At 35.3% G+C, this 25,041-nt stretch overlaps 1 protein-coding gene across 1 annotated transcript in view; it reads right to left on the reverse strand.

The window, feature by feature from the left end:
• Positions 1–287: 287 nt before the first annotated feature.
• The window catches only part of Cd36 (CD36 molecule), a 34,263-nt gene continuing 9,509 nt past the window's right edge, over positions 288–25,041 (reverse strand). Inside the window, exons 2-13 of the mRNA XM_051152086.1 lie at positions 23,009–23,169; positions 17,866–18,013; positions 17,276–17,455; positions 16,036–16,127; positions 14,062–14,108; positions 7,301–7,370; positions 5,824–6,011; positions 4,714–4,832; positions 3,640–3,713; positions 3,065–3,119; positions 2,213–2,377; positions 288–1,236 (exon numbers count right to left, since the gene is read on the reverse strand). Of these exons, the coding sequence (XP_051008043.1) occupies positions 2,213–2,377; positions 3,065–3,119; positions 3,640–3,713; positions 4,714–4,832; positions 5,824–6,011; positions 7,301–7,370; positions 14,062–14,108; positions 16,036–16,127; positions 17,276–17,455; positions 17,866–18,013; positions 23,009–23,169 (1,299 nt within the window). The 3' untranslated portion in view covers positions 288–1,236. The remainder of the gene's footprint in view (positions 1,237–2,212; positions 2,378–3,064; positions 3,120–3,639; positions 3,714–4,713; positions 4,833–5,823; positions 6,012–7,300; positions 7,371–14,061; positions 14,109–16,035; positions 16,128–17,275; positions 17,456–17,865; positions 18,014–23,008; positions 23,170–25,041) is intronic.

The raw sequence follows: 25,041 nt of genomic DNA on the forward strand, positions 1-25,041 counted from the left end.
TGTTTTCTCTTCTGTACTAGAATTTGTTTGAACTAATACCTTTGCAGTAGGTTTTTTTCTGCTAAAGAAAGCAATATCACCTTTCAATGTGTCTCATGTTGAAAGAAAGTAGTCTTCAGCTTCATGTTGCTGCAAAAAAATTAAAACCAATTGTCCTGTTTCCAGTTTGATTAAGATATGGTGAGAGATTCAATAATTCAGAAAAATACATATGGCTCTACGGCTTCAGGTGGAATATTTCCACAAAGATAATAGCATTTTGTGATGCAATAGGAACTACACAAATATTTTAAACTTAAGTAACATCTTTTAATGTTAGAAACAGTCCTTTTTAGGTGAATGTGAAAGCAGAAGATATTACCACAAATACATTTTAAAGCTCATTCTAGGATTTGTAATATTCCATAAAATAATTCCTTTGTTATAATTTAGATCTCTTAATACTATCAGAGCTCTCTGAGGTTGAATTAGTTGCAGCTGAGCTGAAAGAGAAAAACCTATTCAGTTTCTAGAAGAGCTATGCAACATGAAACATGACAACACACTTAAAATTTGAACATCTAAAGTGTGCTAAAAATGTCCATTTCACACCAAGGGACAAAACATATAAGCTCAGTATTAGAAAGTTTAAAAAAACATCAACAACAAATCTCTGTGATATCTAACCTTGCTGTGCCAAGGACTCCAAGGAGGAAAACATTTAAACAATATTTAATCTATGGCTCATATTCCAATTATTCATTTCAAAACATTTCACACTTCTAACATACTAGGTACTGACAGTCACAAGGTACATTTGCTATGAATGAAGGGAGCACCCCAGACATGATAGTGTTTTTCTTTCACTGAGGAAAAAAATTGCCTAGAATGTACACTGTTGACATTTGCTAACAGGGAATAAATCAGTAAATCAGAACCAAACAAAAATAATTGGTTCTACAGAAATCGAAGTCCACTCAAGAGTATAAATGATGGACTTTACAAAGTGCTGGATTTTATTAAAAAAACATAGGCTAAAGTGACATATTAATCTTTTTGAAATATGCTGTGACTTATTGCATATATATGCAATGAAAGAGAAAGACACAGAGAGAGACAGCACACACACCATCATTTCTTCAACTAAAGATAGGTGTGTTTTGTAAAACCAAAGCATATATTAAGTCTTCATTTTGTAGATTGGTTTTACCAAAGATCTTGAAGTAGCCAGTGTGTATATGAAGGCTCATTTCCTACCTGTAAAGCAGAAAAAAAAAACCATTACCAATCAGGAAGCAGTATGATACTAAAACAATAAAATAGTGTGTTTTTCCAGATCCAAGATATGGTTCCTTCAGTTACACAGCTCAATATCTCAAGCTAAAGAGAGAAAGTCATCTAAGTTTCCTCATCAAGGAGACACATGTTTCCATTCAAAAATGACATACAGAACGCTGCATCCTGACTCTCGTGAGCTAAGCATAAGGCCAGAGAGGGTAGCTGATTACATTTGCTGCAAAGCATTACCATACACTCAAGACTGTCAGCCATGAAGAGGCTCATATGCCACAACATTCAAAGTGAGCTTGCTGTATGCTCACAGTCTATTCTCCTAAGCACTCTATCTTATTTCTTTTTCTACCTCTATCCCCTTTTAAGATTGTGCATAGATTTTCCCAGACATGTTTTTTATTACACAAGGTTACTCAATTAATTAGTTATCTTATTATCTTGTAATAATCTTATATTCTAATTTCCAGACAGTAGTTTTTAGTTCGTTATCCAAATGTCATGCAATTAACCCATGATTCAGAAAAGCATAAGTAACAAGTACATAGAGGTTTATGATGATGATATTTTTTACCTCTGTGTTTCATCAAAATCTATATATTCCTGCATCTGTATCTTTTTGTCTTGCTCTTATGAATTTCAATCTACTAAAATGTTTGTAATTATAACTTTGATAAAGTATTTATAATTTTTAATAATTGACAAAAAAGAAATGAGCAAGTCTAAGTTTGCACAGAAGCTCTACTTGTGCTAATTTTACAATGGTCATGATTTCATTCACCATTTGTTTCTAAATTTACAGCATTCACATCAAAAAATAATGGTATAAATAAAGACATTATAGTTGGCTAAACATGTCCAGAAATATTTGTGACCTAATTTATAATCCGTTTTTGATCAGATGAAAATAGTTAAATAATACATACTTTGTTAGATCACTTACTTATTTTCCATTCTTGGATCTGCACGCACAGTATGAAATCATAAAAGCAACAAACATCACCACTCCAACCCCAAGTAAGGCCATTTCTACAAGGCCAAGTAGCTTTATTTTTCCAGTCACTTGACTTCTGAACATTTCTGCTTTCTCATCACCAATAGTTCCAGTCTGTAATCAAGTTTACAGTTAACGTTATTTGAGTAAATATATGAAACAAAATAATTTTATAGCATCCTCTTCTTTAAATATATGCATAGGTATCAGCTGTGTCAGAGTCAGTAAAATTGACTTTTCAGTAATGACTCCCTCCATACTTTGATCATACTATATAGAACTCAGTAGTGTGTTAGCATTTGTTTGATCCTTTGAATTCTTTGAAATATTTCACAATTTTTCAAATGTTGTTTTGCAAAGGCCAATAGTTGTGCTTGCTTTGAAGATTTATACAATGCCATTTTTAGCTCTGAGACTAATCAATTTAGCAGCTTACAGTAAAATGATTAACAGGCAATAGGATTGTCTATCTACTCTAATCTGTCATGTTTAGAAATAATTGGTTTTTTTAAACTTATCACTCTCATATTTAATGAGTCATGAATTCTGTGGTGTTACATATACACATTTCTTAAATATTATGGCAAGTGAAATAGATAAAATTATTTGTCTGCCTGTAAAACAAGCCATAAAACTGTACAAATATGTCTATATAATTTAGCTTTTAAAAATATATTAGAATGTATTATTATATATGTAGGAAATGTAAATATATCTTCAAATATTATACTACATATGTATGTAATTTAAATACTGAAAGCTTTTATATAAAATTATTTTAATGAAAAATAAAATACTAACCTCATTGAGCCAAAGTATAGGTACAACATAATGTCTCTTCAGACTCTTTAATGCTCTATGACACACATAAAAATAATTATCAGTATATTAATACACACTTAAAATACATTTATAATAAACAAATGCTCAGAAGCCAATTTCTCCTGCATATGGTTTAAGTTCTTTGATTTTGTTCCATTCAATGATTCAGTCTTGCCACAGATGTTTCTCATAGTACCCATTCACATGTCTGATGTTGACTTCTAATTACATTTTATAGGTTCATTGGCCAACTTTTTAATCTAGGATATTATATGACCTAGAAGTTATAGTAGTGTTATTGGATATATGGTGCATATGAGGTCCCCTCAAGCATTTCCAACTGTAGTAGTTAAAATACCTAAGGTCCATTTTAAGAAGCAACAGATATGATTCTTCAAGTATAATGTGGCCTAACCATTTAATAATTCTGTAATGGCCTTAAGACAAAACCCATAAGCCTGTCTTTCCACTTTTATTCATCTATTCACATTCTTATAAGAAAATGCTACTAATTTCATTTAAAAAAAAAAACAAACATTGTTAAAGAGACTCACTCTATTTTTTTGGCTGGCTTGACCAGTATGTTGACCTGAAGTCGTTTTGCAAATTGTAGAGTGAATCCAGTTATCTAAAAAGAGCAAAGTTAAATAATTACAAACTTCTAAAATGTTCTTTTTAATGGTCATGCTTTATCTTTGATACAGAATCATTTGGTATTTAAGATGGAGTAATTCTTAAGGGTAGGAAATTAGAATCTATTAAACTTTGAGCATAAGTACATGTAATCATTGTCTGTGTGAATTTATACACACACTATATCTACAATATAATGTATGCATGTATAGTATGCATTTATCTCATATATATATATATATATATATATATATATATATATATATATGAGAGAGAATTTCTTTGTCTTAGCTAACATTAAAATTTTCTTTAGATTGCATCATTTGGTGCAGACTAAAACAACATTAATAAAGAAATATAAAAAGGCCAGCTCAGATAGTTAATTTAGTTGCTGAACTATATGTTCAAATATTTATCTAGTTAGAGTCCCCATATCAGTAAATGCAGTGTTGTAGACTTCCATTATTTAAGCAGATTTGTCTCCACAGATGTCAGGCGCTAAGAGTCCATTCCAGAGAATGCATACTTAGGAAGTATTAGACCACTGAGCTACATCTATTGTCTCTCTTTAAAGTGTCAAAAAGAGTATCAAGATAATTCAAATGTTAATAGCAGTACTACTGCAACTCTTAAACATCATCCTTGCTATAGATTTTCTCTGAAACTTATATATAATCATATCCTTTGGTCCTTGACAACAGTGATTTCTCACAAAAGCAATTACATTTAATAATAATAATAATAACAACAACAACAACAACAACAACAACAACATATCATTAGAATGTTTTGATCCACAGGCCAGTAAAAGCCTTATGAAGTCCCATGTGCTGAAAGCAAAATTTAATTTCTTCCCATTTATACATCAAAACGGGAGAAATAACTACTATCCTCATTGACAGTTTCACTGATAGTAAGAATACAATCCAAGAAAATGATATATATTTTATTTTGTAGAAGAAAAAAATAACCAAATCAATACGACAATGACTTACAGGTTCCACATCCAAGTATGTCTTATGTTCTTCTTCATTTGGATGTAAGCCTTCAATTGGCTCTGAAACATCAGCACTTGCATGTAGGAAGTGTGGAAGGGAAATATATACAGGCTTTCCTGAAGACCCATGTTAAGAGATAATTGGAAAAAAGTTACTAAACTGTTCATATATTACTTAAAATACTTGCTAGAGGAAGTAGCTTTTGTCGTTTAAAATGCAGTTGCTTGTAAAACTCTGATCTTAAGAGCCTTACTTATGCAAACTAACATAAAACTAGAGGACATTTTATTAAGCAGCCAGTTGTTATCTGTGTCTTCACCTACTAACTTGCAGAATTCAAATCTTCACCATTAAGCCAAATTAGAACATGTGCAAACTTCAAGTGGTACTATGATTAGTTATTTCTTCTCACTATAATACAGAGAGTGCAAACAAGACAATGATGACTCTGAAGACTTTGCTTTTCAATTCTTACTTTATGAACATAATGAAAGCTTATTTTAATCTCTGTTTTCTGGCGGGGTGGGGACTGGTGTGCAACCATGGCAGAAGGTGAGGAAACTCATTTTATACTGGGGATATTCCTCTCTCATTAACCATCAAAACGACATGGTGTATGAGCAACATGGTTTTCCCAATAACTCAATTTTGCAATCCTGAAACACAATAGAAGCCTTAAAAAGGAACATATAAAGGCACCACAAAGTGCACAGTCACCAAAGATTACCTTCTGTTACCGTTGGTTTATTTAATTTTAAAAGCTCAATAAAAAGGAATTATGGGTTACTATTACATTATATGTTATGATACTTTATTCTCACTCATCTGTGATACTTTATTTCACTCAAGTAGCAGTTTTCCTCTAAGCTTTCTTGTCCATGAATTTCATAACTATCTCTTCCCCAGCTTAAGATCTCATCCTTTCATCTTCCCCACTCCCACATACATGACAAAATTTGAGATATTTATCTTTCTGAATATGGCATCTTTTACATAATACAATCTTCTCTAGCCCTATCTAATTTTATGTTACAGTTCAAAGGATAAAACTCCAAAACATAATTCAATACAAATTTACATGACCATATGATGAGCATATCTACACACCTTCTTTGCATTTGCCAATGTCTAGCACACCATACGATGTGCAATTTTTTGAGATGACTTTTTCAGTGCAGAAACAGTGGTTGTCTGGATTCTCTAGTGGTGATGCAAAGGCCTTTGCTGGCAGAATGAATCTGTACACGGGGATTCCTTTGAGGTCAATCTCAGATCCAAACACAGCATATATAGACCTACATGGAGATTCAAGAAAAGCTTCAGACTAGAAGCCTGAATCCTATTCTGAACATCTGAATCTTTTCCTTTAAACAACTTTATATTCTTGTTTTTTTGGTTTTTGTTTGTTTGTTTGTTTGTTTTTCGAGACAGGGTTTCTCTGTGTAGCCTTGGCCATCCTGGACTCACTTTGTAGACCAGGCTGACCTCGAACTCACAGCGATCCGCCTGCCTCTGCCTCCCGAGTGCTGGGATTAAAGGTGTGCGCCACCATGCCCAGCTCAGTATATTCTTGTTTTAACTTATAAAAATGTCATGTTCCTGATAAACTTTAAAATTTTTTTAATTCTTAGAAACAAATTATTGTTATTGTTATTTTTACATTGTAAGACACACTATGATTAAAAACATGAGTGTGAAATATACATGCCTTAGTTCTTAAAAATATTCTAAGGTCACGTTTACATGTAAACCATCGTGGAGGAATAAATTCAGGATATATTCTTTATACTTAAATTGTTCTATGCAACAAATATTTATATGTCTTCTTCAAATTATTTAATTGTGCTCAATTTAGATAATTTTCACTTTTCAAAAAAAAAAAAGGTGAAAGAAAGAATGACTAACTTGATGGGCCTTATGCATGGATATACTTGGAAGAGATATCTGTCACTTACCATGTGTCCACCATGCTGAACTTGGTGTGGAAGAGCTCAATCAGTATTCCTTCTGACCCTCAGCCCCACCATGACAAAGCACTGTTTTCAGATATTTTATACATAGGGCAATGATTATGAGGTGTCTAATAATTGTCTTTAGCCTCATCTTCAGGGATAGGACTTAAGATCAGGGGAGTTGCGTGGGTTCAGTACTCATGGGTATATACTCAACCTCGCCCATTCAGAACATGTAGGGACAATTAACATTGTTTTGGAACAAACGTGTCACCTTCTCTAGATATCTTCAAAAAGACTAGGCATTCCTATTACATTTGATTGTTGTATCTTGAAAGTTTATCAGCTGACATGTTAAATAGTACTCAACAATGACAAAGAAAATGGCTTGCACTATGAAATGTTGAAATGTGTAGGCTACTTTGAAAGTACAAATAAATATTAATTCCATATTATCACACTTATTCTTAAGAAATCAAGTAAAATATTTGCCTATTTCTTTCAAATAATGTAAATAATTAGGCTTCCCTTTTCTTTCTTTCTTTCTTTTCGTTTTCTTTCTTTCTTTTTCTTTTTTTTTTTTTTAAGACTGGGATGGAAGAAAGCCTAACGTTTACACCATATAAACTTACCTGCAAATGTCAGAAGAAAAGAACCTCAGTATCCGAGACTTCTCAACAAAAGGTGGAAAGGAGGCTGCATCTGTTAAAAAAACAAGCCAGTGACAAGCGTTTTTATGTGATGTGAATCCTAGAAAAATTTATGAATCTCTCTTACTAGTATAGTCAATAGAAATAAAACATGATCTGCATATACAATTTTAAAGTTATCTACTAGGAGAGCTACTTTCAGAAAATAAAAGAAGTGTATTTCTTTTATTCAAATATATACAAGTAGTTATTTTCAACATATAATCAACCAAATATCTTTCATTGTCAAACCATAGCATATGTTTATTTCAATCACAACAGATGTCCTAGCTATCTCTGTCAATTTGACACAGCCTAGAGTAACTTGAGAGGGAAAACTTCCACTGAAGGCTGCCTAGATCATATTGGCCCATAAGCATATCTCTAAGGGAGTATGGTGGTTTGAATAAGAATGGCCACATAGGCTCAAAACAAAATGTTTAGTGGCACGATTTGGGAGGGATTCGTGGTTGAGGCCTCCTTGGAAGCAGTGTCTTGTTTCCTGATAGACTTTCAGGTTTCAAAAACCCAAGCCTGGTCCAGTGTCTTGTTCCTCCTGCTGCCCATGGGTGAGGATGTAGAACTCTAATTTCTCTAGCACTATGTCTGCCTGCTTGCAGTCATACTCCCCTCCATGATAATAATGGGCTAAACCTCTGAAATTATTCACAAGCCCAACTAAATGCTTTTTGTTATAAGAGTTGCCATGGTCACAGGATTTCTTCACAGCAATAGAATATTCACTAAGACCTAAGTTCGTAACAGAGACGGGGTATTGTTTTGACAGGCCTGATCACAACCCTTGTAAGCAGAATGTAGATTTTTAGAACTTTGGACTAGAAGAGTGGCTGAATTCTTTAAGCAGGGATTAATGAGCCATCCTAGTAGGAACATGGATGACAGTGCTGAAAAAGATTTGAACTTTGGGGTTTGACTAAAGGTATTTTAAAGGGAAAAAATACTTTAGCAAAGACTGTAGCTGCCTTTCTGCCCTTGTCCAAAAATCTGCTTGAGGCTAAATAAAAGAGTTTTGGATGAATGGCAAGGCCTGAGGAGATTTAAAGTTACTGTAATATATTGACTTGGTCATTTGGTTATTTTTTATTAAACAATTTTTTAATATTTTACACATACATTTATATTATTATGTTTATTACATTTATATTATATACAATAAACTACCTGTAGCAAAAACAGTGGTGACACTATCACAAATTATATAAATGTTACATTCTTAGTATTTTGGCTATTTGTATTTGACAGCTTTGAAGAAAACATCTTTTCTATCTTGGTTCATCTAAAATTCTGAATCTATCATATCTCATCATTATCAACTTAAAATATTTGTCTAGACCTAAAAACATCATAACCCCTAAACAACTAAGCTTAAATGTAAAACTAAGCATGTCTAAGGCCATATCACCCCGAACACGCCTGATCTCTGGTGACTCTGATGCAGAGGTAATCATGAAAAGGAGAAAGCTAAGCGAGAAAAACTATAAAATGTTCAGTTTGGAGAGAAAAGGGGAAGTATAATTGAGCTAAGTCCAGTATTCAGGAGCTAAAAAAAAAATGTTAAGAAAAGACTGATGCAAAGTGGATTAAAGGGATTGGTGACTTCAGGCCAAGACCCACCTAGATTCCAACTTGTGAAAAGGATTTAAAGAAAACTTACACAGTGAAGGAAACTGTCAACAACAGAATGTTGGGGAAAACTAGCTGAAAGAGAGTGCCAATTTCCAGGCCCATAAAGCAGCACAATGTGGCAGCTTCGGCTACAACTTGCCTCTGGCTTTAGAGTCAAGGATATAAGAAAGGAGTTATGAGTTCTTCCTCTGCAACTAAAGAAAGTTGCTGAGGCCAGGCATGTTCCAGGAGTGTCCCTGCATGGAGGCCTCGAGATGCCATGCCATGAAGCTGTCTTGTAGACCTCAAGATGCCGGAGTCAAGGAATACCCTCCAAGGAGAACTGCAGATGCAGTGTGGAACCCGCCCAAGAGAGAGAAGCATGTTGCAGTCAACAAAGCTGAAATGACATGGAGATCTGAAGACCCCTTTTGCCATCAGACACAGAGATACATAACTTGGAGTCTTCTCATCTTGTTTAGGTCTTGCTTTGGTCCAGTATTTCCTCACTATGTTCCTTTTTCTTCCTTTTGGAAGGGTGGTGTATTGATGCCATCATATATTGGAAATACGTGACCTGTTTTTTGTTTTTGTTTTTTGTTTTTTTGGAGTTGTTTGTTTGTTTGTTTGTTTGTTTTTGTTTTTTTACTTTCAGGAAGTTATGGAGATCTGGCCCTGTTCCTGATATGCTGTGGCATTCAGGAGAGCAGGTCCTTCACCTTGTGGGTATGCAGGTGAGCCACCCCTGAGGGAAGGAAAGCAGGAGAGGCAGTAGGCAGATTATATCAGATACCACTCAGGCTCAGATTCCAGGCTTTGAATTGGACCACGCCAACATCTACCTCATCACTGGAGTGCATGAAGGGGCTGGTCCTATACATCCAAATCCACAGGGTATCCATGATGCAGGACAACAACAATCTTCAAGAGGAATCCCGGTGAGGTTTCGATATTGATAGTCTAGCAGAAGCCAAGGCCTCATACCAGCCCAATGACTCATTGCAAGGAACATTTGCAAGTAAAAAGGTATAGACAAAAGAGTACACTGTGGGACACACTGTCTCAGACTATAGATTCCGCAATGAGATTTTTTTTTTTCTTTGTTGGGGTGGAGGTTACAAGTGTGGAGGACCAGTTCATGAGGGGAAGAGAGGATAAATGTGATTGGGGTGAATGATGTAAAAAACAAAGAAAACAAAAAAAAAAAAAACATATTGCCTTGAATCTCAGAAGAGACTTTGAACTTTGAAATACCAATGAGACTGCGATAAACTATGAGGACTTACATTTTTTTACATTATCATATGGCTACAGAGAAGAATCTGATGGTTTGCATGAGAATCCCCCCCCATAGGCTTGTAATTGAATGCTTAGTTATTAAGGAGTGACACTACTTAGAAGGAATTAGTAGGTGTGGCCTCGTAGGAATAGATGTAAACATGTTAGAGGAAGTGTGTCATGGGGGGTGGGCTTTCTGGTTACAAAAATCCAAGGCAAGTCCAGTGTCTCACTCTTCTGGCTTTCTGACCATCCAGATGTAGACTCTCAGTTACTCTATAGAACCATGTCCGCCTGCATACTGCCGTGCTCCTGCCAGGATAATAGTGAGTCAAACCTCTGATACTGTAAGCAAGCTCCAATAATACTCTTTCTTTTAGAAGAGTTGCTGTGGTCATGGTGTCTCTTCACAGCAATAGAGCATGACTGAGACAGAGAGTGCCTTGATTATTAGTCAGTGAAGGAGAGCCCATCCCACTGTGAGTTCTGCTATATCCTCGGTTGATGGTCCTAGATTATATAAAGAAGCTAGCTAAGTATGAGTGTAAAAGTGAGCTGTGATCAAGCCAGCAAAGAGCATCCATCCATAATTCCTGCACCAAAATTCGCGCCTTTGGCTCCTGCCTTGACTTCCCTCCGTAATGAACTAGAAGAATAAGATAAATAAATCCTTTCTTTCCTGTGTAGCTCAGTCAGTGTTGTGTGCCACAGCAGCACAATGAAAGTGGAATGGCACCATATTTCAAGTGCCTGAAAGCTGCATGTGGCTGGAGGCTACCTGAATCACTGACATATCACTGATGTATATTTACTGTTATAAAATAAAAGAAAATAACTAATAAAACCAGACTTTGTTAAAGTTGTGAAAGTGTTTTTGAAATATCACACTCTACCACCAGGTTGGCACTTTTCCTGCTACTAAGTGCTTTCAGAATCTTTATCATATCAGCATTGTTCTTACTTTTAATAGTGATTTGCTCAACTGCCCTAATAATTATTTAATTTTTTCTCACTAAAATTTCTCATAAATATTTAAAGTATATTCTAAATACTTAAGATGATATTTTATTGAGTTTTATAATTTTCAATGTAATTATCCTCCATAGCACACACTGAAGAAGTGAAGAAATAACCAGATAACCTTTCATTTTGTTTCATTAGTAAATATGGCCAAACTGAACACCACTAGCTGTAGTTGGTTAAATAGTATAATATATCCTTCAAATATATGTCCCATGTATTTTTTCCATCAAGCTTTATTTTTGAACTTTGTGACTCGTTATTTTCTATTCATGTTTCTGTGAATAAAGAATCAAGTAAATTATAATGCTTTTGTGATCAGCACTTCATTCTATCAGTTAAAGGACTATATAATAAATTTGAATTAAACTCTTCACGCTGGTGTCTGTATAGGTATTGTCTACACCTGAGAATCCAGAGGTTAGATAATGAAAGGACTGTGTATTGCAAACACTTAAATTATTATCTGAAATATCATTGAAGATATAGAATAATTAAACCCACCAATTGCCACAGTCAAGAAACAAGATAGTTATTAATAGAGCCATATTTTTCTACTGTTTACATGTTTTTGTATGTATGGAGGACAGAGAAAACTTTGTATATAGCTTTACCAATATTTTCCATCCTTGCATTTGCTCTGAGGTCTCTTACTGGGATCTGAAGATTACTGATTAGGCTGGGCAGACCAGCAAATGAACTCCACATGTTCACCCATCTCAGTCTACCCAACTGTAGAAGTACAACTCCCCTTCACCATATCTAGTGTTTGCGGTCCCCTCACGCCCTGACTGTTCCTGAGGATGTAACTCAGGTGGAAGCTATCTACTGACCAAAGGATCTCCCCACTTCCAGAGAGTTGATTTTCTGAAAAGAAACATTCTAAATGTGTACCAGTCCTTTCAGTGGATGTGACTCAAGCTGTAGGAAGAAGCGTTTTTACATTATGATGGATACACATTGCCATCTGCGTTTCAGTGGCCATTTTTCCCTCCTAGTCTCCTGTCAAGAGTCTCTCTCACAGAGATCCTCTCCTAACTCTCATATCTACTTCTGTAGTGTGCCTCTATATTCTCAATTCCATGCCAGTAGTTCCTGTTAGTGTCACTAATAAATTTCCAAAGCTCTGCCTCCTTCAGTTTAACCAATATCTTAGATTGAAACAGAGTTCTTTTTTTTTTTTAAGATTCTTTTTTTTCTTTTTATTAATTTATTCTTGTTACATCTCAATGTTTATCCTATCCCTTGTATCCTCCCATTCCTCCCTCCCCCTCCCATTTTCCCATTATTCCCCTCCCCTGTGACTGTTCCTGAGGGGGATTACCTCCCCCTGTATATTCTCATAGGGTATCAAGTCTCTTCTTGGTAACCTGCTGTCCTTCCTCTGAGTGCCACCAGGTCTCCCCCTCCAGGGGACATGGTCAAATGTGAGGCACCAGAATACGTGAGAAAGTCATATCATACTCTCCACTCAACTGTGGAGAATATTCTGACCATTGGCTAGATCTGGGAAGGGGTTTAAAGTTTACCTCCTGTATTGTCCTTGGCTGGTGCCTTAGTTTGAGCGGGACCCCTGGGCCCAAATCTGCCTATCATAATGTTCTACTTGTAGGTTTCTAGGACCCTCTGTATCTTTTTATTTTGCTATTCTCCCATGCGTCTCTCATTTAGAGTCCCAATAGGATGCCCTCCCCTCTGTCCCAGAGTTCTTAATGATTTTCCCTTAAACACTAAGCATTCTGTTCTGTTTAGAAGGACCATAGTGCATTTCTGTTTTTTCTAAGTATTATCATGCTTACGTAACTATTAAATGTTTAAACACTTGACAATTTATTTGGAAAAGTGATCTTGGAAAACATTACTGTCATTGGTCCTGATTCTCCGCCATATGAGACAGAACAAAATTCAACAAAACTGCAAATCTCAATTGTGCCTTTGGAATGGTAAACAGCACTGTGATTCCTTTTTTATTTAACTTTCATTGTCTTCCTTATATCATTTTCCTATTGAGTGTTCCCTTATCTGATTTGTAAACATTAAGTGCATGTTTCTTGGTAAAGGCTTATCTTTGATTTAAACTACTTCATGGCATTTGATTACCATTGTGTTGTGCAATCACAGTTCATACACGGATGGACAGTGTGCACTTTGCTTTTATCTGAGGACAATAACAAGCCCAGCCTAACTAACCCAACTATATCCTAACCAAAATTTCAGTTGTTTCTTTGCATTCTGAATCTGATTGGGAGAACACAATTTTGCATATATTTTTTACTGATAGTAGAGATCTAACCTTGTTTTATTTTTTTTTTTTCATTCCTCACTCATGCTGACCAACTTGTCCAAAATAAGTTGCTTCTGCTCTCCAACCATGCTACTTGTAGCTCAGCTCCTCATTTCACTGAGGTATGTTTTCCTTTCTGTAATTATAATTCTTTTCATCCAACTTATCAGTCTAACATTGAGAGAAAATTTACTAGTAACTACATCTCTATATTTGCTTTTAACCACTTGTTGGATGCTCAAACACTAAGTGAGATATTTTTACAAAGCTGAATTTTCCTTGTAACACAGTGAGGCTTATTTTTCATGGTTATCTAAAAAAAATCCCAACACATTAAGGATATAGCCCATTCCTAAGATGACCCCAAAATAAAGATTAAGTCATGCTTACTGGTAATTACAGCCTCTCAACTTGTATTCCTTTGGCTGGGAAAGGGTAAACTTGTGGAAGAAGGTGAGATTTTTCTCATTGTGGTTATTACAACAAAGATTCTTACCTGTGCCATTAATCATGTCGCAATAACTTGGCCAATAGGACAAATTCCTTAAGAATAAAAGAAATAAGATGAACAAATACTCTCATTTCAAGAACACACATTTACAGTACTCTTTCTACTTTAAAACACTGCTTTTATCAACATAATAAAGAACAGAGGTGGTGACAGCCAAGATTTAATAAACATTCCATTTCATTTAATCCACAATTGTTTGATTCCCCTGATCTTATTGCAGTAAGGACTTACTAGGTTCCTTAAGAGGACGGACCATAAAACACAACCTACTGAAAGTTGAGCTCATTAGGAACCATTCAGATAAGCACAATTCCAGAAGAAAATGAGAGAAACACAGATTTCTACATAGGATCTTTTTTTCCTTCAGAGAAATTAATTTTGTGGTCATTTGTTCAGTGCTCATACTGATGCAATGAAGGTATTGAGAAAGTTTCTGACATAGCTCGCCATATATAAAAGTGGGAACAAAATAAAGAAGAAAGCAGAGGGGCAGATGTTTGGATATACAAATACTGAATGGTTAGGTTTTTGTCATTGTGCTTTTTACATGTTTTTTTTTTTTTTTCCATTTTAGTGTTATCAGGGACTAGTACTAGAATGGGACAGGACTTATTTATCTTTTATTATGTAAATCATCTATGTATTTTTGTACATTGAAGTCATTAAAAATAATAGATTTAAATCTCTGTAAAACTTTGTAAGTCATTTTGAGTGAGAAAAAAGTTGATGTCCTCTCCTAAAAAATAGCTATTATAGTAGGATATCAAAATATACTGTTGCTTATATTATTTGTAAAGGAAGCACTGCTAATCATGGTCAGCTGGAGTGGAAGTTAAATCAACTGCATAATCTGACAATTGCATGGATCAACCATGGTCAGTTATAACCCACTCAATAGCTCAATAGCCACTCTCACAACTAAAACCTGAGGAATATGTGCAGTGACTGCTCAATGTGCAAGCTTTGCTATAATATCCCCAAAAATAAACACATAGAAATACTTTTCTTTACTAGACCTCTCTATAAAAGCATGTGAGTATGAACTCCTTTCTTCTGTAAAAGCAAAGCTGTACAACAGCGAACATTTAATCATTGTATGTTAGAACTATATATGTGTGCATTTGGAAGCAAGTAACATTTGGTAGTAAAACCACTCATCCTTTTAAACCTCTACCTCACAGGTCCTCAAGAAATAATTGGACTAAAGTAAAACTATGGCATGATTATAAAAAAAAGAAGTTTTTTTTCCTTCTGGTAATTAGTTTTCTTTCTATTTTACATATATGAAAAAAACATGATGAACTTTCAGAAAATGTGAGAAGGAAAAGTGTGGTTTCCTGAACCTATTGTGTTCTTTCACTTTTCCAAAGGTGATATATTGTACATTATATACATTTACTGCTGTCTTTGAAATATTAATTTCATTTTTCCATAAGTAGAAAAATTTGGCATGGTAGTAACATTGTGAGGTGGCGGGGATTCGTTTTAGATATTCACACGTTTAGGCTCATTTAGGACCGAACACTGTAATGTATATTTTTTCATACAATCATTTTTAAAGGCACGGTAATATATATTTGCCTATCACATAATTTATACTGATGTTTTAATTTGCTATCACTTAATTGTATGGGTGTGCTGTACTGTTAGATATGCCGCCGAGACAAAAGTTAACACTGCATTTCTTTCACTGAAAGAAGCTGTGAATAAAAACAAACCTTTCAAGAGTTCATGCTGCTGGTTTTCAGGAAGACTGGTTATGAACAAGACAGTGGCTTGAAGAAGAGCTTAATGTCTGGCAAAACAAAAAATCGCTAAGATTGCTCTATAGTCATGCTTGTTTCATAGGCTGGTACTGCACATTAGCAACAACAGCACAATGAGCTAACAGTATGTTAGAATAACCTAGGCCGTCCCTCCCCCTCCTCATCTCTCTCTCTCACACACACAGTTACTTACCTTTTCCCTTTATAGGAATCAATTATGGCAACTTTGCTTATGTTATCCTTTCCGTTGAAAACTTTATAAATTCCATCTACAGTATTATTGTACTGAAAAGATATGAATAAAAAATTACTCATGGATCAAGTTTTATTTACTATGTCATAACACGTGTGACTAACTAGCTTTCACATTTTTTCAAATATGGGTCATTTTATATCATTTATGATATTAAATACAATATGAGTTTTACATTTTGAGGATTAAGTATATTAAAGATAGAATATAAATATTGCCTAGAAATAAATGCTAGATGATGAGAAAAAATATTTTAAAAAGGAGCTAAGAGAAGCTTATGAGCACCAGTCCTAGCATTAATATGAGTTAACCCACCGTAATGTTGCTCACTATTCTCATTATGTTCAGGGGAGGATACATGAAGCTGAACTTAGGAGATTTCTATAGAAATCTATATTGTTCTAAATTGTCAAATCATTATTAGTGGTTAATAAAATAGAAAATTGTACAAACATAATTAAAATCCCCCTAGCCGAAGAAAGAGCTGTGATAATTTGGTTTAAATAAAAATAGCCTCTAATTCCTTTGAGCTTTCCAACTAATATATAGTTGTATACCATGAAACAGTAACAATAGGAACTGGAAAGCATCAGGAATATTCCTATAAAATGTGTAATGATATAATAGTACAAACCGAGATTTGGTTTAGCCATCTCAATCTCATCCTGTTGTAGTTCAGAACTGCCGCCTGTAACTAAGTATCAAAGGAGGTCTACCTCTTCTTAATCACCACACTGACGTTCTGTAAACCTGAGCTGCAATCTTCATTAAGTGAAGCTGGATGAATATCTCAATTGAAAAATCACAGGAACTTTTTAATTAAAATGTAAAAAATTAAGGCTTTAGAAAATATATGATTTTTAATAAAGAATATATTAACCTCGATGCTTTAGAACAAAAAAAATACAAAATGCAAAGATTCACATATTTACAAATGAGTTTTCAACTGTCTATAAGAATAAATTTTGATTAATTTCTAAATTAAGATAAATACAGTCAAATGAATTAAGTTATTTTTCACTAGCAAAACTGATGGCATGTAAGACTCAAACTTTAAAAGTTATGGATTCTATGTTCTCGGAATAACTAAAAAGGCTAATATGCAAAACTATAATTTTCCAGCTAAATTTAATTACATAATTAGAGTATAACAACATAGTCATTTATATTTGGTACTTACAGGATAAAACACACCAACTGTGGTAGTAATGGGATATGGAACCAAACTCAAGAATGGATCCTTGTAACCCCATAACAGTTCTTTAAGAGTTCTTCTTTGGAACATAGAAGACTTGGACTTTTTGATAAGGGAATTGAGAACAACTTGAACAAACGAGTTTTGGTAGATGTGTGGCGCAGCCTGAAAAAAAAAAAAAAAAACACTCTCTGAAAAATCAATACATAATACTTCTTAAGTCAATTTATTAACCATAGAAACTGAGTTTAATTAAAATTACACTAAACCTTCAAAATCTTGGCTAGACTAATATTAAAGTTTGTGTCTTTTTTCTTAATCCCTATATGATACATATTTCTGAATTATTTATAATCACAGGGAGACATTCAAATTAAGAGCTATTTTTGAAAGAGACTCGTTAAGCAATCCATTAAATAAGCTGATTATCATGATTGTGTCATCTTTCTAGATGACAAAATGGCATAAAACGTGTTTTTTAAATTGGCATAATAACAAAAGTTAAATGATTGGGTAATTCTGAGATTAACTGTGACTGGCTCTGCAATGTTTCACACAGTAGCTGTTCCACTCACTGCCACAGCGAGATTGAGAACTGTGAAGCTGTCATTCTCTGTCCCGACAGACATTGAAGGCTCAAAGATTGCTCCATTGGGCTGCACAAAAGAGACAGTGTTGTCTTCGGGGTCCTGCGTTACATTCTCCTTGGCTAGATAACGAACTCTGAAACAAACAGAAGTCAAAAAAAAAAAGAGGGAGGGAAATGAATGTAAGCACTAGACACCAAAGGTCTCCTTTTTGAAGCCAGAAGAAGTCACAATTTGTAGTCGCAGAGTTACGACGGTAAATAACTAGTTATTGCTACGTCTGACAATCTGTTCAGAAGAGGTCTTAAACCTGGGAATAGGAACGTGGGGCAACATGAAGTGAGTTACACTAGAGTCTGGGAGCAGCCTGGTCAAAGTAGAACAGTGGGTGGAAGACTCGTTTTTGGTAAATTGTGTGCAGAGGGCCAAGCGAACAGAAGTGTATGTAGGAAGGGCTAAAAGTAGCAAGTTAAAAATGCTGAAGGTCAGGACGACATGGTTTGAGAAATGCCAGTGTTTGAGTGCTGTTTAACTGTAGAGTGAAAGAGAAACAGTTGGTGGGAACAAACACCACAAGGTGAGGTTTCAAACATAAAAGGGCTATTATAATCAAGTGGCAGTCTTAACTCTGAAATAGGGAGGGTCAGGGTATGAATGTATTTTTCATATTAGAAAGACCGCTCCAAGTGTGCAGTTTACCCAGCAATCCTGGTTTAAGTACATTCACAAAGCCACCATGAAACAACAGAGAATCGTTTGCAATTTAAGAGTGTCCAGGGCTAACTGTATTCCTTCATTTTACATATTGAATTCTTAGTTCCAGTCTCTTGACTTTAACAACAGTAATACTGTTCATGAGTGTGTAAAAGGTGACTGCTTTGTAGACAACCATTTGGTAGGTACAAAGCATCCGTTAAAAATGAAATAAAGTAGACACCCCTCAGCACACTACTCTAGCTGGATATCAATTAATTATATGAGCTGACTTATAACTAGAGCATAGATTGAAAAATTATGAGCCTATAAGTTTGATAAGAAACAGGTGAATTCCTATGGGATACAGATAGGATCCCCACGCAGATAGGGAGTGCTATTTTCAGTATTTTCTTACTTCAAGGTGTCTTTTATTTCAAGTTTAAACGAGGGAGGCCAGGCTTGTCTCAAAACTTGTTATGGGCCCACCTCCCACGTGCTGCAATTACGAAGGTGGCCATCACAGCTGGTGAGTAAGCGAGTTAATGGCCATATTATTTCAAAACATGGATTAAAACTGGAACTCTATTGTAATAAGTGCTGTACAAAGCTTTATTATTTATTCTCTGTTGAGTAAGATATTTAGCAACCTAAAAAAAAAAAAAAAAAAAACTGAAACAACCCAAAACACTATATAGTAATAAATTACTTCTCATAAAATAACTATTTTAAAATTAAGGTACCTATTAAAGATTTAAGTAAAGATACAGCAATTTCAGAAACTTCAGTGCAGGTATGACTAAGTGAAACAAAAGCTAAATAATTCAGATTTATTTTTTTTTTCTTTAAATGGCACTTACAACATCACACCAGTAGATGGCACTCAGTAAGCGAAAAAAATTTGGTAATACACTCTTGTCTTGGGAAAGTTCTTTTGAAGCAACATAACCACTCAATTTTTAAAATAGAAAATTGGAAGCTTTGCGCTATATTGCTTAATAAGTTCAAGGGACTATCTTTCCCCAGACATTTACTCAATGTCTTCGTTAGTATTCTCGCCAAAGCAAACACAAATCTTAAAATTAAAAATATCCAGAAAAACTATAATAACCAAAGTTATTACAGATTAGGATATAATTATGACATTAAACCAAATAATTTTATGTGTTGACTCTGTCTTATATTGCCTATAAATGCTTTGTCAAAATCATTCTAGCAGTCACTGGCCAAATCAACCAGAGGGACTGTTTTAGGGGCACATTTTTCTACAGTCTCAGTTTAAAATGGATTCAGAGTGTCACCAATGATGGGACACAGATTCACCTAACACATTAGAAGATTCTCAAATAAATCTACTTTAAAATGGTAACTTTAAAAAGTTTTTTTTGTTGTTGTTGTTTTGTTTTTTGGCTTTTTTAAAAATTGATTTTCCTCCCTTTATTTAAGGCATTTAGGCAAACTAAAGAAATTCCAGTTCTATGGTGTCATGAGACAAGGTGACCCACACTTCAGCAAGGCCAGTTTGAAATTGCCACACAAAGGAGAGCTTGCTGTCTGTAAATTGAATTTACAAATCCTACTCCTTCCCAGCTTTCTCTGTTGCTTTGCCAAGCAAATGAGATATATCTAATTCACCCCCTTTTAGTTCTATATAGAAATAGGCTGTGGGTTTTAGGAATAAATCCTATAGGGTATACATACATATATATGTTAGAAATAAATCCTATAGGATATGTGTGTTTTATAGGAGAATATAATTAGGCCTAATTTTTATATTTACACTTCTTTGTAGCCTCACAAAATCCTTAAAAACAGAAATCATTATCCCTAAACAAACAGAAATTAAAGAGCCATGCATTGTACTGCATACATATCCCAGCACTCGAGGCAAAGGCAGGTGGATCTCTGTGAGTTCAAGGTCAGCCTGGTCTACAAAGCAATTCAGGACAGCCAAGGATACAGAGAGAAACTCTGTCTTGAAAAACCAATAGATAGATAGATAGATAGATAGATAGATAGATAGATAGATAAATCCCAAAGATCAAAGAATCACTATCTTTAAACGAAACAGAGAGAGATGATATAAAACTTCCATAAATTCTAATAACTATTCTCTTTTCACATTTGTTTACTTCATTCATGTTCTACTACTTAGGAATATATTTTAGACTTTATTTCTTAGGTCTTATAATGATAGGTCTTATAACAGATTTCATAGATATAGACTATACCATCACATTTCTTTTTTCTTTTCTTTTCTTTTTTTTTTTTTTTTTTTTTTTTTTGAGACAGGGTTTCTCTGTGTAGCCTTGGCTGTCCTGGACTCGCTTTGTAGACCAGGCTGGCCTCGAACTTGCAGCGATCCGCCTGCCTCTGCCTCCCGAGTGCTGGGATTAAAAGCATGCGCCACCACGCCTGGCTTCCATCACATTTCTTAAAAATAAATTACGAAAAATATTTTCCTTGCAGTTATAAAACAGAGCTTTCTTTGGCAAACTTGTAAATTGTTACAGATATTTTCACTAAAAGCAACACTATTATAATATGATATCACGTAAATCGTATGTTGGCATAGCAGGCATGACCCTTACAGCTATTGCTATTTCTTTGTAATTTTGAATATCAAATGTTAATCCAGAAACATTATTGGAGAAGATACAAGTGTACACTCATATAAGATAACTATGACAAAAGCCTTCACTTACTAGGAAACTGGGACAGAGGGGAAGGCATCCTATTGGGACTCTAAATGAGAGACGCATGGGAGAACAGCAAAATAAAAGGATCCAGAGGGTCCTAGAAATCTACAAGTAGAGCATTATGATAGGCAGATTTGGGCCCAGGGGTCCCGTTCAAACTAAGGCACTAGCCAAGGACAATACAGGAGGTAAACTTTAAACCCCTTCCCAGATCTAGCCAATGGTCAGAATATTCTCCACAGTTGAGTGGAGAGTGTGATACGACTTTCTCACGTACTCTGGTGCCTCACATTTAACCATGTCCCCTGGAGGGGCATACCTGGTGGCACTCAGAGGAAGGACAGCAAGTAGCCAAGAAGAGACTTGATACCCTATGAGAATATATAGGGGGAGGTAATCCCCCTCAGGAACAGTCATAGGGGAGGGGAATAATGGGAAAAAGGGGGGGGGGGAATTGGAGGATACAAGAAATGGGATAAACATTGAGATGTAACAAAAATAAATTAATAAAAAAAATAATGTAAAAAAGATATCTATGCATTATACAGTTTATTAGAAATACAATAATCTGTGATGTAAACCCATCATGTTTCATATGTGGCTGTGTTTCACCTGGAAAGCAATCATATGCAGACATAAAGACTTAACTGTGCTCTAGCACAGTAAAGCTACTTCTAATCCTTAGCTAGGGCATTTGTTTCCAATGCTTTTGACTACTCTGAAAATTAAAAAGAAAGACTATATTAAATAGATGAAAATATATGCAGAAATAGGATTACCAGTTCCTATCTCTGTGTGAATATGGACAAGTGTTTTTCTGTTTAGTGGTATCATTTTTTTTTTCTTCAAACAATGAAAGGTTCTTACTAATAATTCGCCCTAGAATTCAGTATTCTATTTACAACTGTACTAAATAAACTATTAGAGCATTTCAGATAAAAGTATAGCATAGTGAGAAAATATAAGGTTTAAACTGCTATGTAGCCTCCATACCTAGCTGACCTCAATGCTTAGCAAGGGACTGCAATTATGCAAAATCATTTTAGCTATGTAGTTCTCAAAATGGAGTGTGTGTCTGAATCACATAAAAGAGTTTAAAATACACAGGGAGAGTCTTTGCCCCACTTTGTGTAGAGGATGGTGGTTGTTGCTATTGTTCCTGGCCCCAAATTAAGATACCCAATTCATTTTAAGATGTTCATCATGGATGCACAATACTCTTTCATGTCCACTGAAAAGATTGGAACATTACAGAAGTGTCAAACTAAACATCCATAACTTTTTGAGTAGGGGAGTTATTTGATAGCTTTAAGTTGAAACAAAGTCTGTATTTCTTTAACAGGTCAGTGGTGGCACAAGCCTTTAATTCCAGTACTCAGGAGGTAGAGACAGGTGGATCTCTGTGAGTTCAAGGCCAGCCTGGTTTACAGAATGAGCTCCACAACAGCCAACACTACACAGAGAAACCCTAGCCGACCTAAACAATTCTATACTTCTTTTCCCTAAAATGTCTATACTTCTTTTTCATGATATATTTGGAAACATTGAATATCATATATGGATAGCAACATGCAGAATCATTAAATCTATAGATCAGGATCCTCTACAGGTAGAGAAAAACATTTTAAGGTAAGTTGTTGTCAAGAAAACAAGCGCATCTCAATACAATGGAACTCCTTGGACAGAAGCCTTCTCAGAAACATGGCGAGAACACCACTCATTCTCAAGAACTCACTCACCTGTATGTGTAAGGACCTCTCTGCTTAACCTTGATATTGCTACTGTTCATTGCTACTTCATCTGGGTTTTGCACATCAAAGATCCAAAACTGTCTGTACACATTGGTGCCAGTTTTAACCCAGTTTTTGAAAGCAATTGTTCCTTCTTCAAGGACAACTTCCTGTGAAAATAAAAACAAGGTCACTTGATTCTTTGTTATGTACATGGATACCTCTAGGACGTTGTTATGTTTAGCCGGAATAAAAGGAACACTTGTATAACTTTGTCACATACTTGAAGCGGGAATGTTGTCCACATAAAGGAGAGTTTCTTAGTCAATGTTTATGAAGAGAGCAAGTGTGTAAACAGAGCAGCCATTCTTGTTGCTTTTAAAGCAAACTTTCAAGTGAACCTGTGGCAACATTCCCTTAGTTAACAAAACAGTAAGTTAAGCTAATTCTAAAAGTTATCATACAAAAGATGTTTTGCCGCGTTTGTAAGCTTCTAAATCTGAGAAACATGTCTTGCTGAGGCAAAAGAGAAAAGCTGAGAGAAAACTTGAGTGCTATGGGGAGCTTTAAATGACAACAACAATACCAAAACCCCTTTCTTCCACAGTTGAGAAATTCAACGGATTCTGATTAAACTTGGTAAAATGAAGACCATAAATGCCTAAGGATGTGTTATATAAATATGGGTGTTCCTCTTTGGAATCCTGCTCAATACTACCTCTGTAAATTACTATGTTTTAGAATTGCTTGATTGCATATTTCCAAATAATATGACTTTTTAATTTGTCAAAAATTTCAAAAGAGCAAAATTTAAAAAGGGTGGTGGTGGTGTGGTGGTGAGAGAGAGAGAGAGAGAGAGAGAGAGAGAGAGAGAGTGTGTCTGTCTCTCTGTCTTTCTGAGTCTTTGTGTCAGTGTGTGCCTGATACACGTGAGAAGCCAGGTATACCAGTTGTGCTGAAAATACACTGGAAGAAAATATACAGCAACAGGACTGAAACACTTTCTATTAGACACTGCCTTGTGTTTTGGAGCTCTGGGACCAAGTGGAAAGCCATTAAACCCCTTGGGGTCCATTTCGTTGTCTGCAAGGTAAGAGAGTTACCATAGGTGCTGGCCAGCTTCTTCCCAGGGCTTTCACTCTCGGAACAGGAAGTGTGTGTAGTCATAGTAACTAGTGCAAACAAAGCAAGTTTGCAGTGGATAGACCTTCCAATTAAGTAATTTGGGAAGAATGCCGAGGTTCAAGAGAGATTCAAGGGTAAGAGGAAGAAAGATTTCATAGAAAATCAGCCTAAGGAACACAGGAACACAGGAACATCTTAACCCAGTTTTCCTTTTCTGGAAATACCAATTCGCTGAATAATGGGATCAGGAAAGGATAGGGAAAAGTAACATGGTTTTGGAGGTTGAGGACATAGAGTCTCGAAGAAAACAGGTGGCTGGTACAACTAAAGCCTGGGGAAATAAGAGCAGAGTCTTGTGGGAACCTACATCCCTGACTCTTACACCAGTCCTCTCTAGATTCATGGTGTTGCTAAGTTTCTGTCTCATTCACACACCCTGGTCATCCTCTGCTCTTAGTTGGTAGATGTGAAATTACGTTTCATGTATTCAGGAAAGTATGTTGCTTACTGCAGGGAATAAAGGAATTCCTTACTCAGAATAAGGCAGCTGGTGGGGGTGCGCTTGAAAATCCTGTAATACCCAAGGGTACCGGAACAAGGGCTGTTCATGTGATATTCAGATTGGGATTGCTTTTCTATGAAAATATCCTTAAAGCAGCCAAAATGTTTACTTCCACACTAGCGCAGTCTTAGAGCAAAGCTGCAAACTGATTATACCCACTTTTCTTAAGATAAATGTGTTTGTGAGTGTGGAAATTTAAGTCTTATTTAAGACTGATGTCTCAAGACTAGGAATCAACAGGTCATAAAACTTTTAAGGCCCAACATAATAGTTATTTTGTGTTACTCAAAGTACAAATTTATTTCGTTCCCTAATAAAAATAACTCATTATGCACGTATGGAGTTAGAAATGGTT

The sequence above is a fragment of the Acomys russatus genome, chromosome 10, assembly GCF_903995435.1.
Source record: "Acomys russatus chromosome 10, mAcoRus1.1, whole genome shotgun sequence".
Taxonomy (NCBI): Eukaryota; Metazoa; Chordata; class Mammalia; order Rodentia; family Muridae; genus Acomys; species Acomys russatus.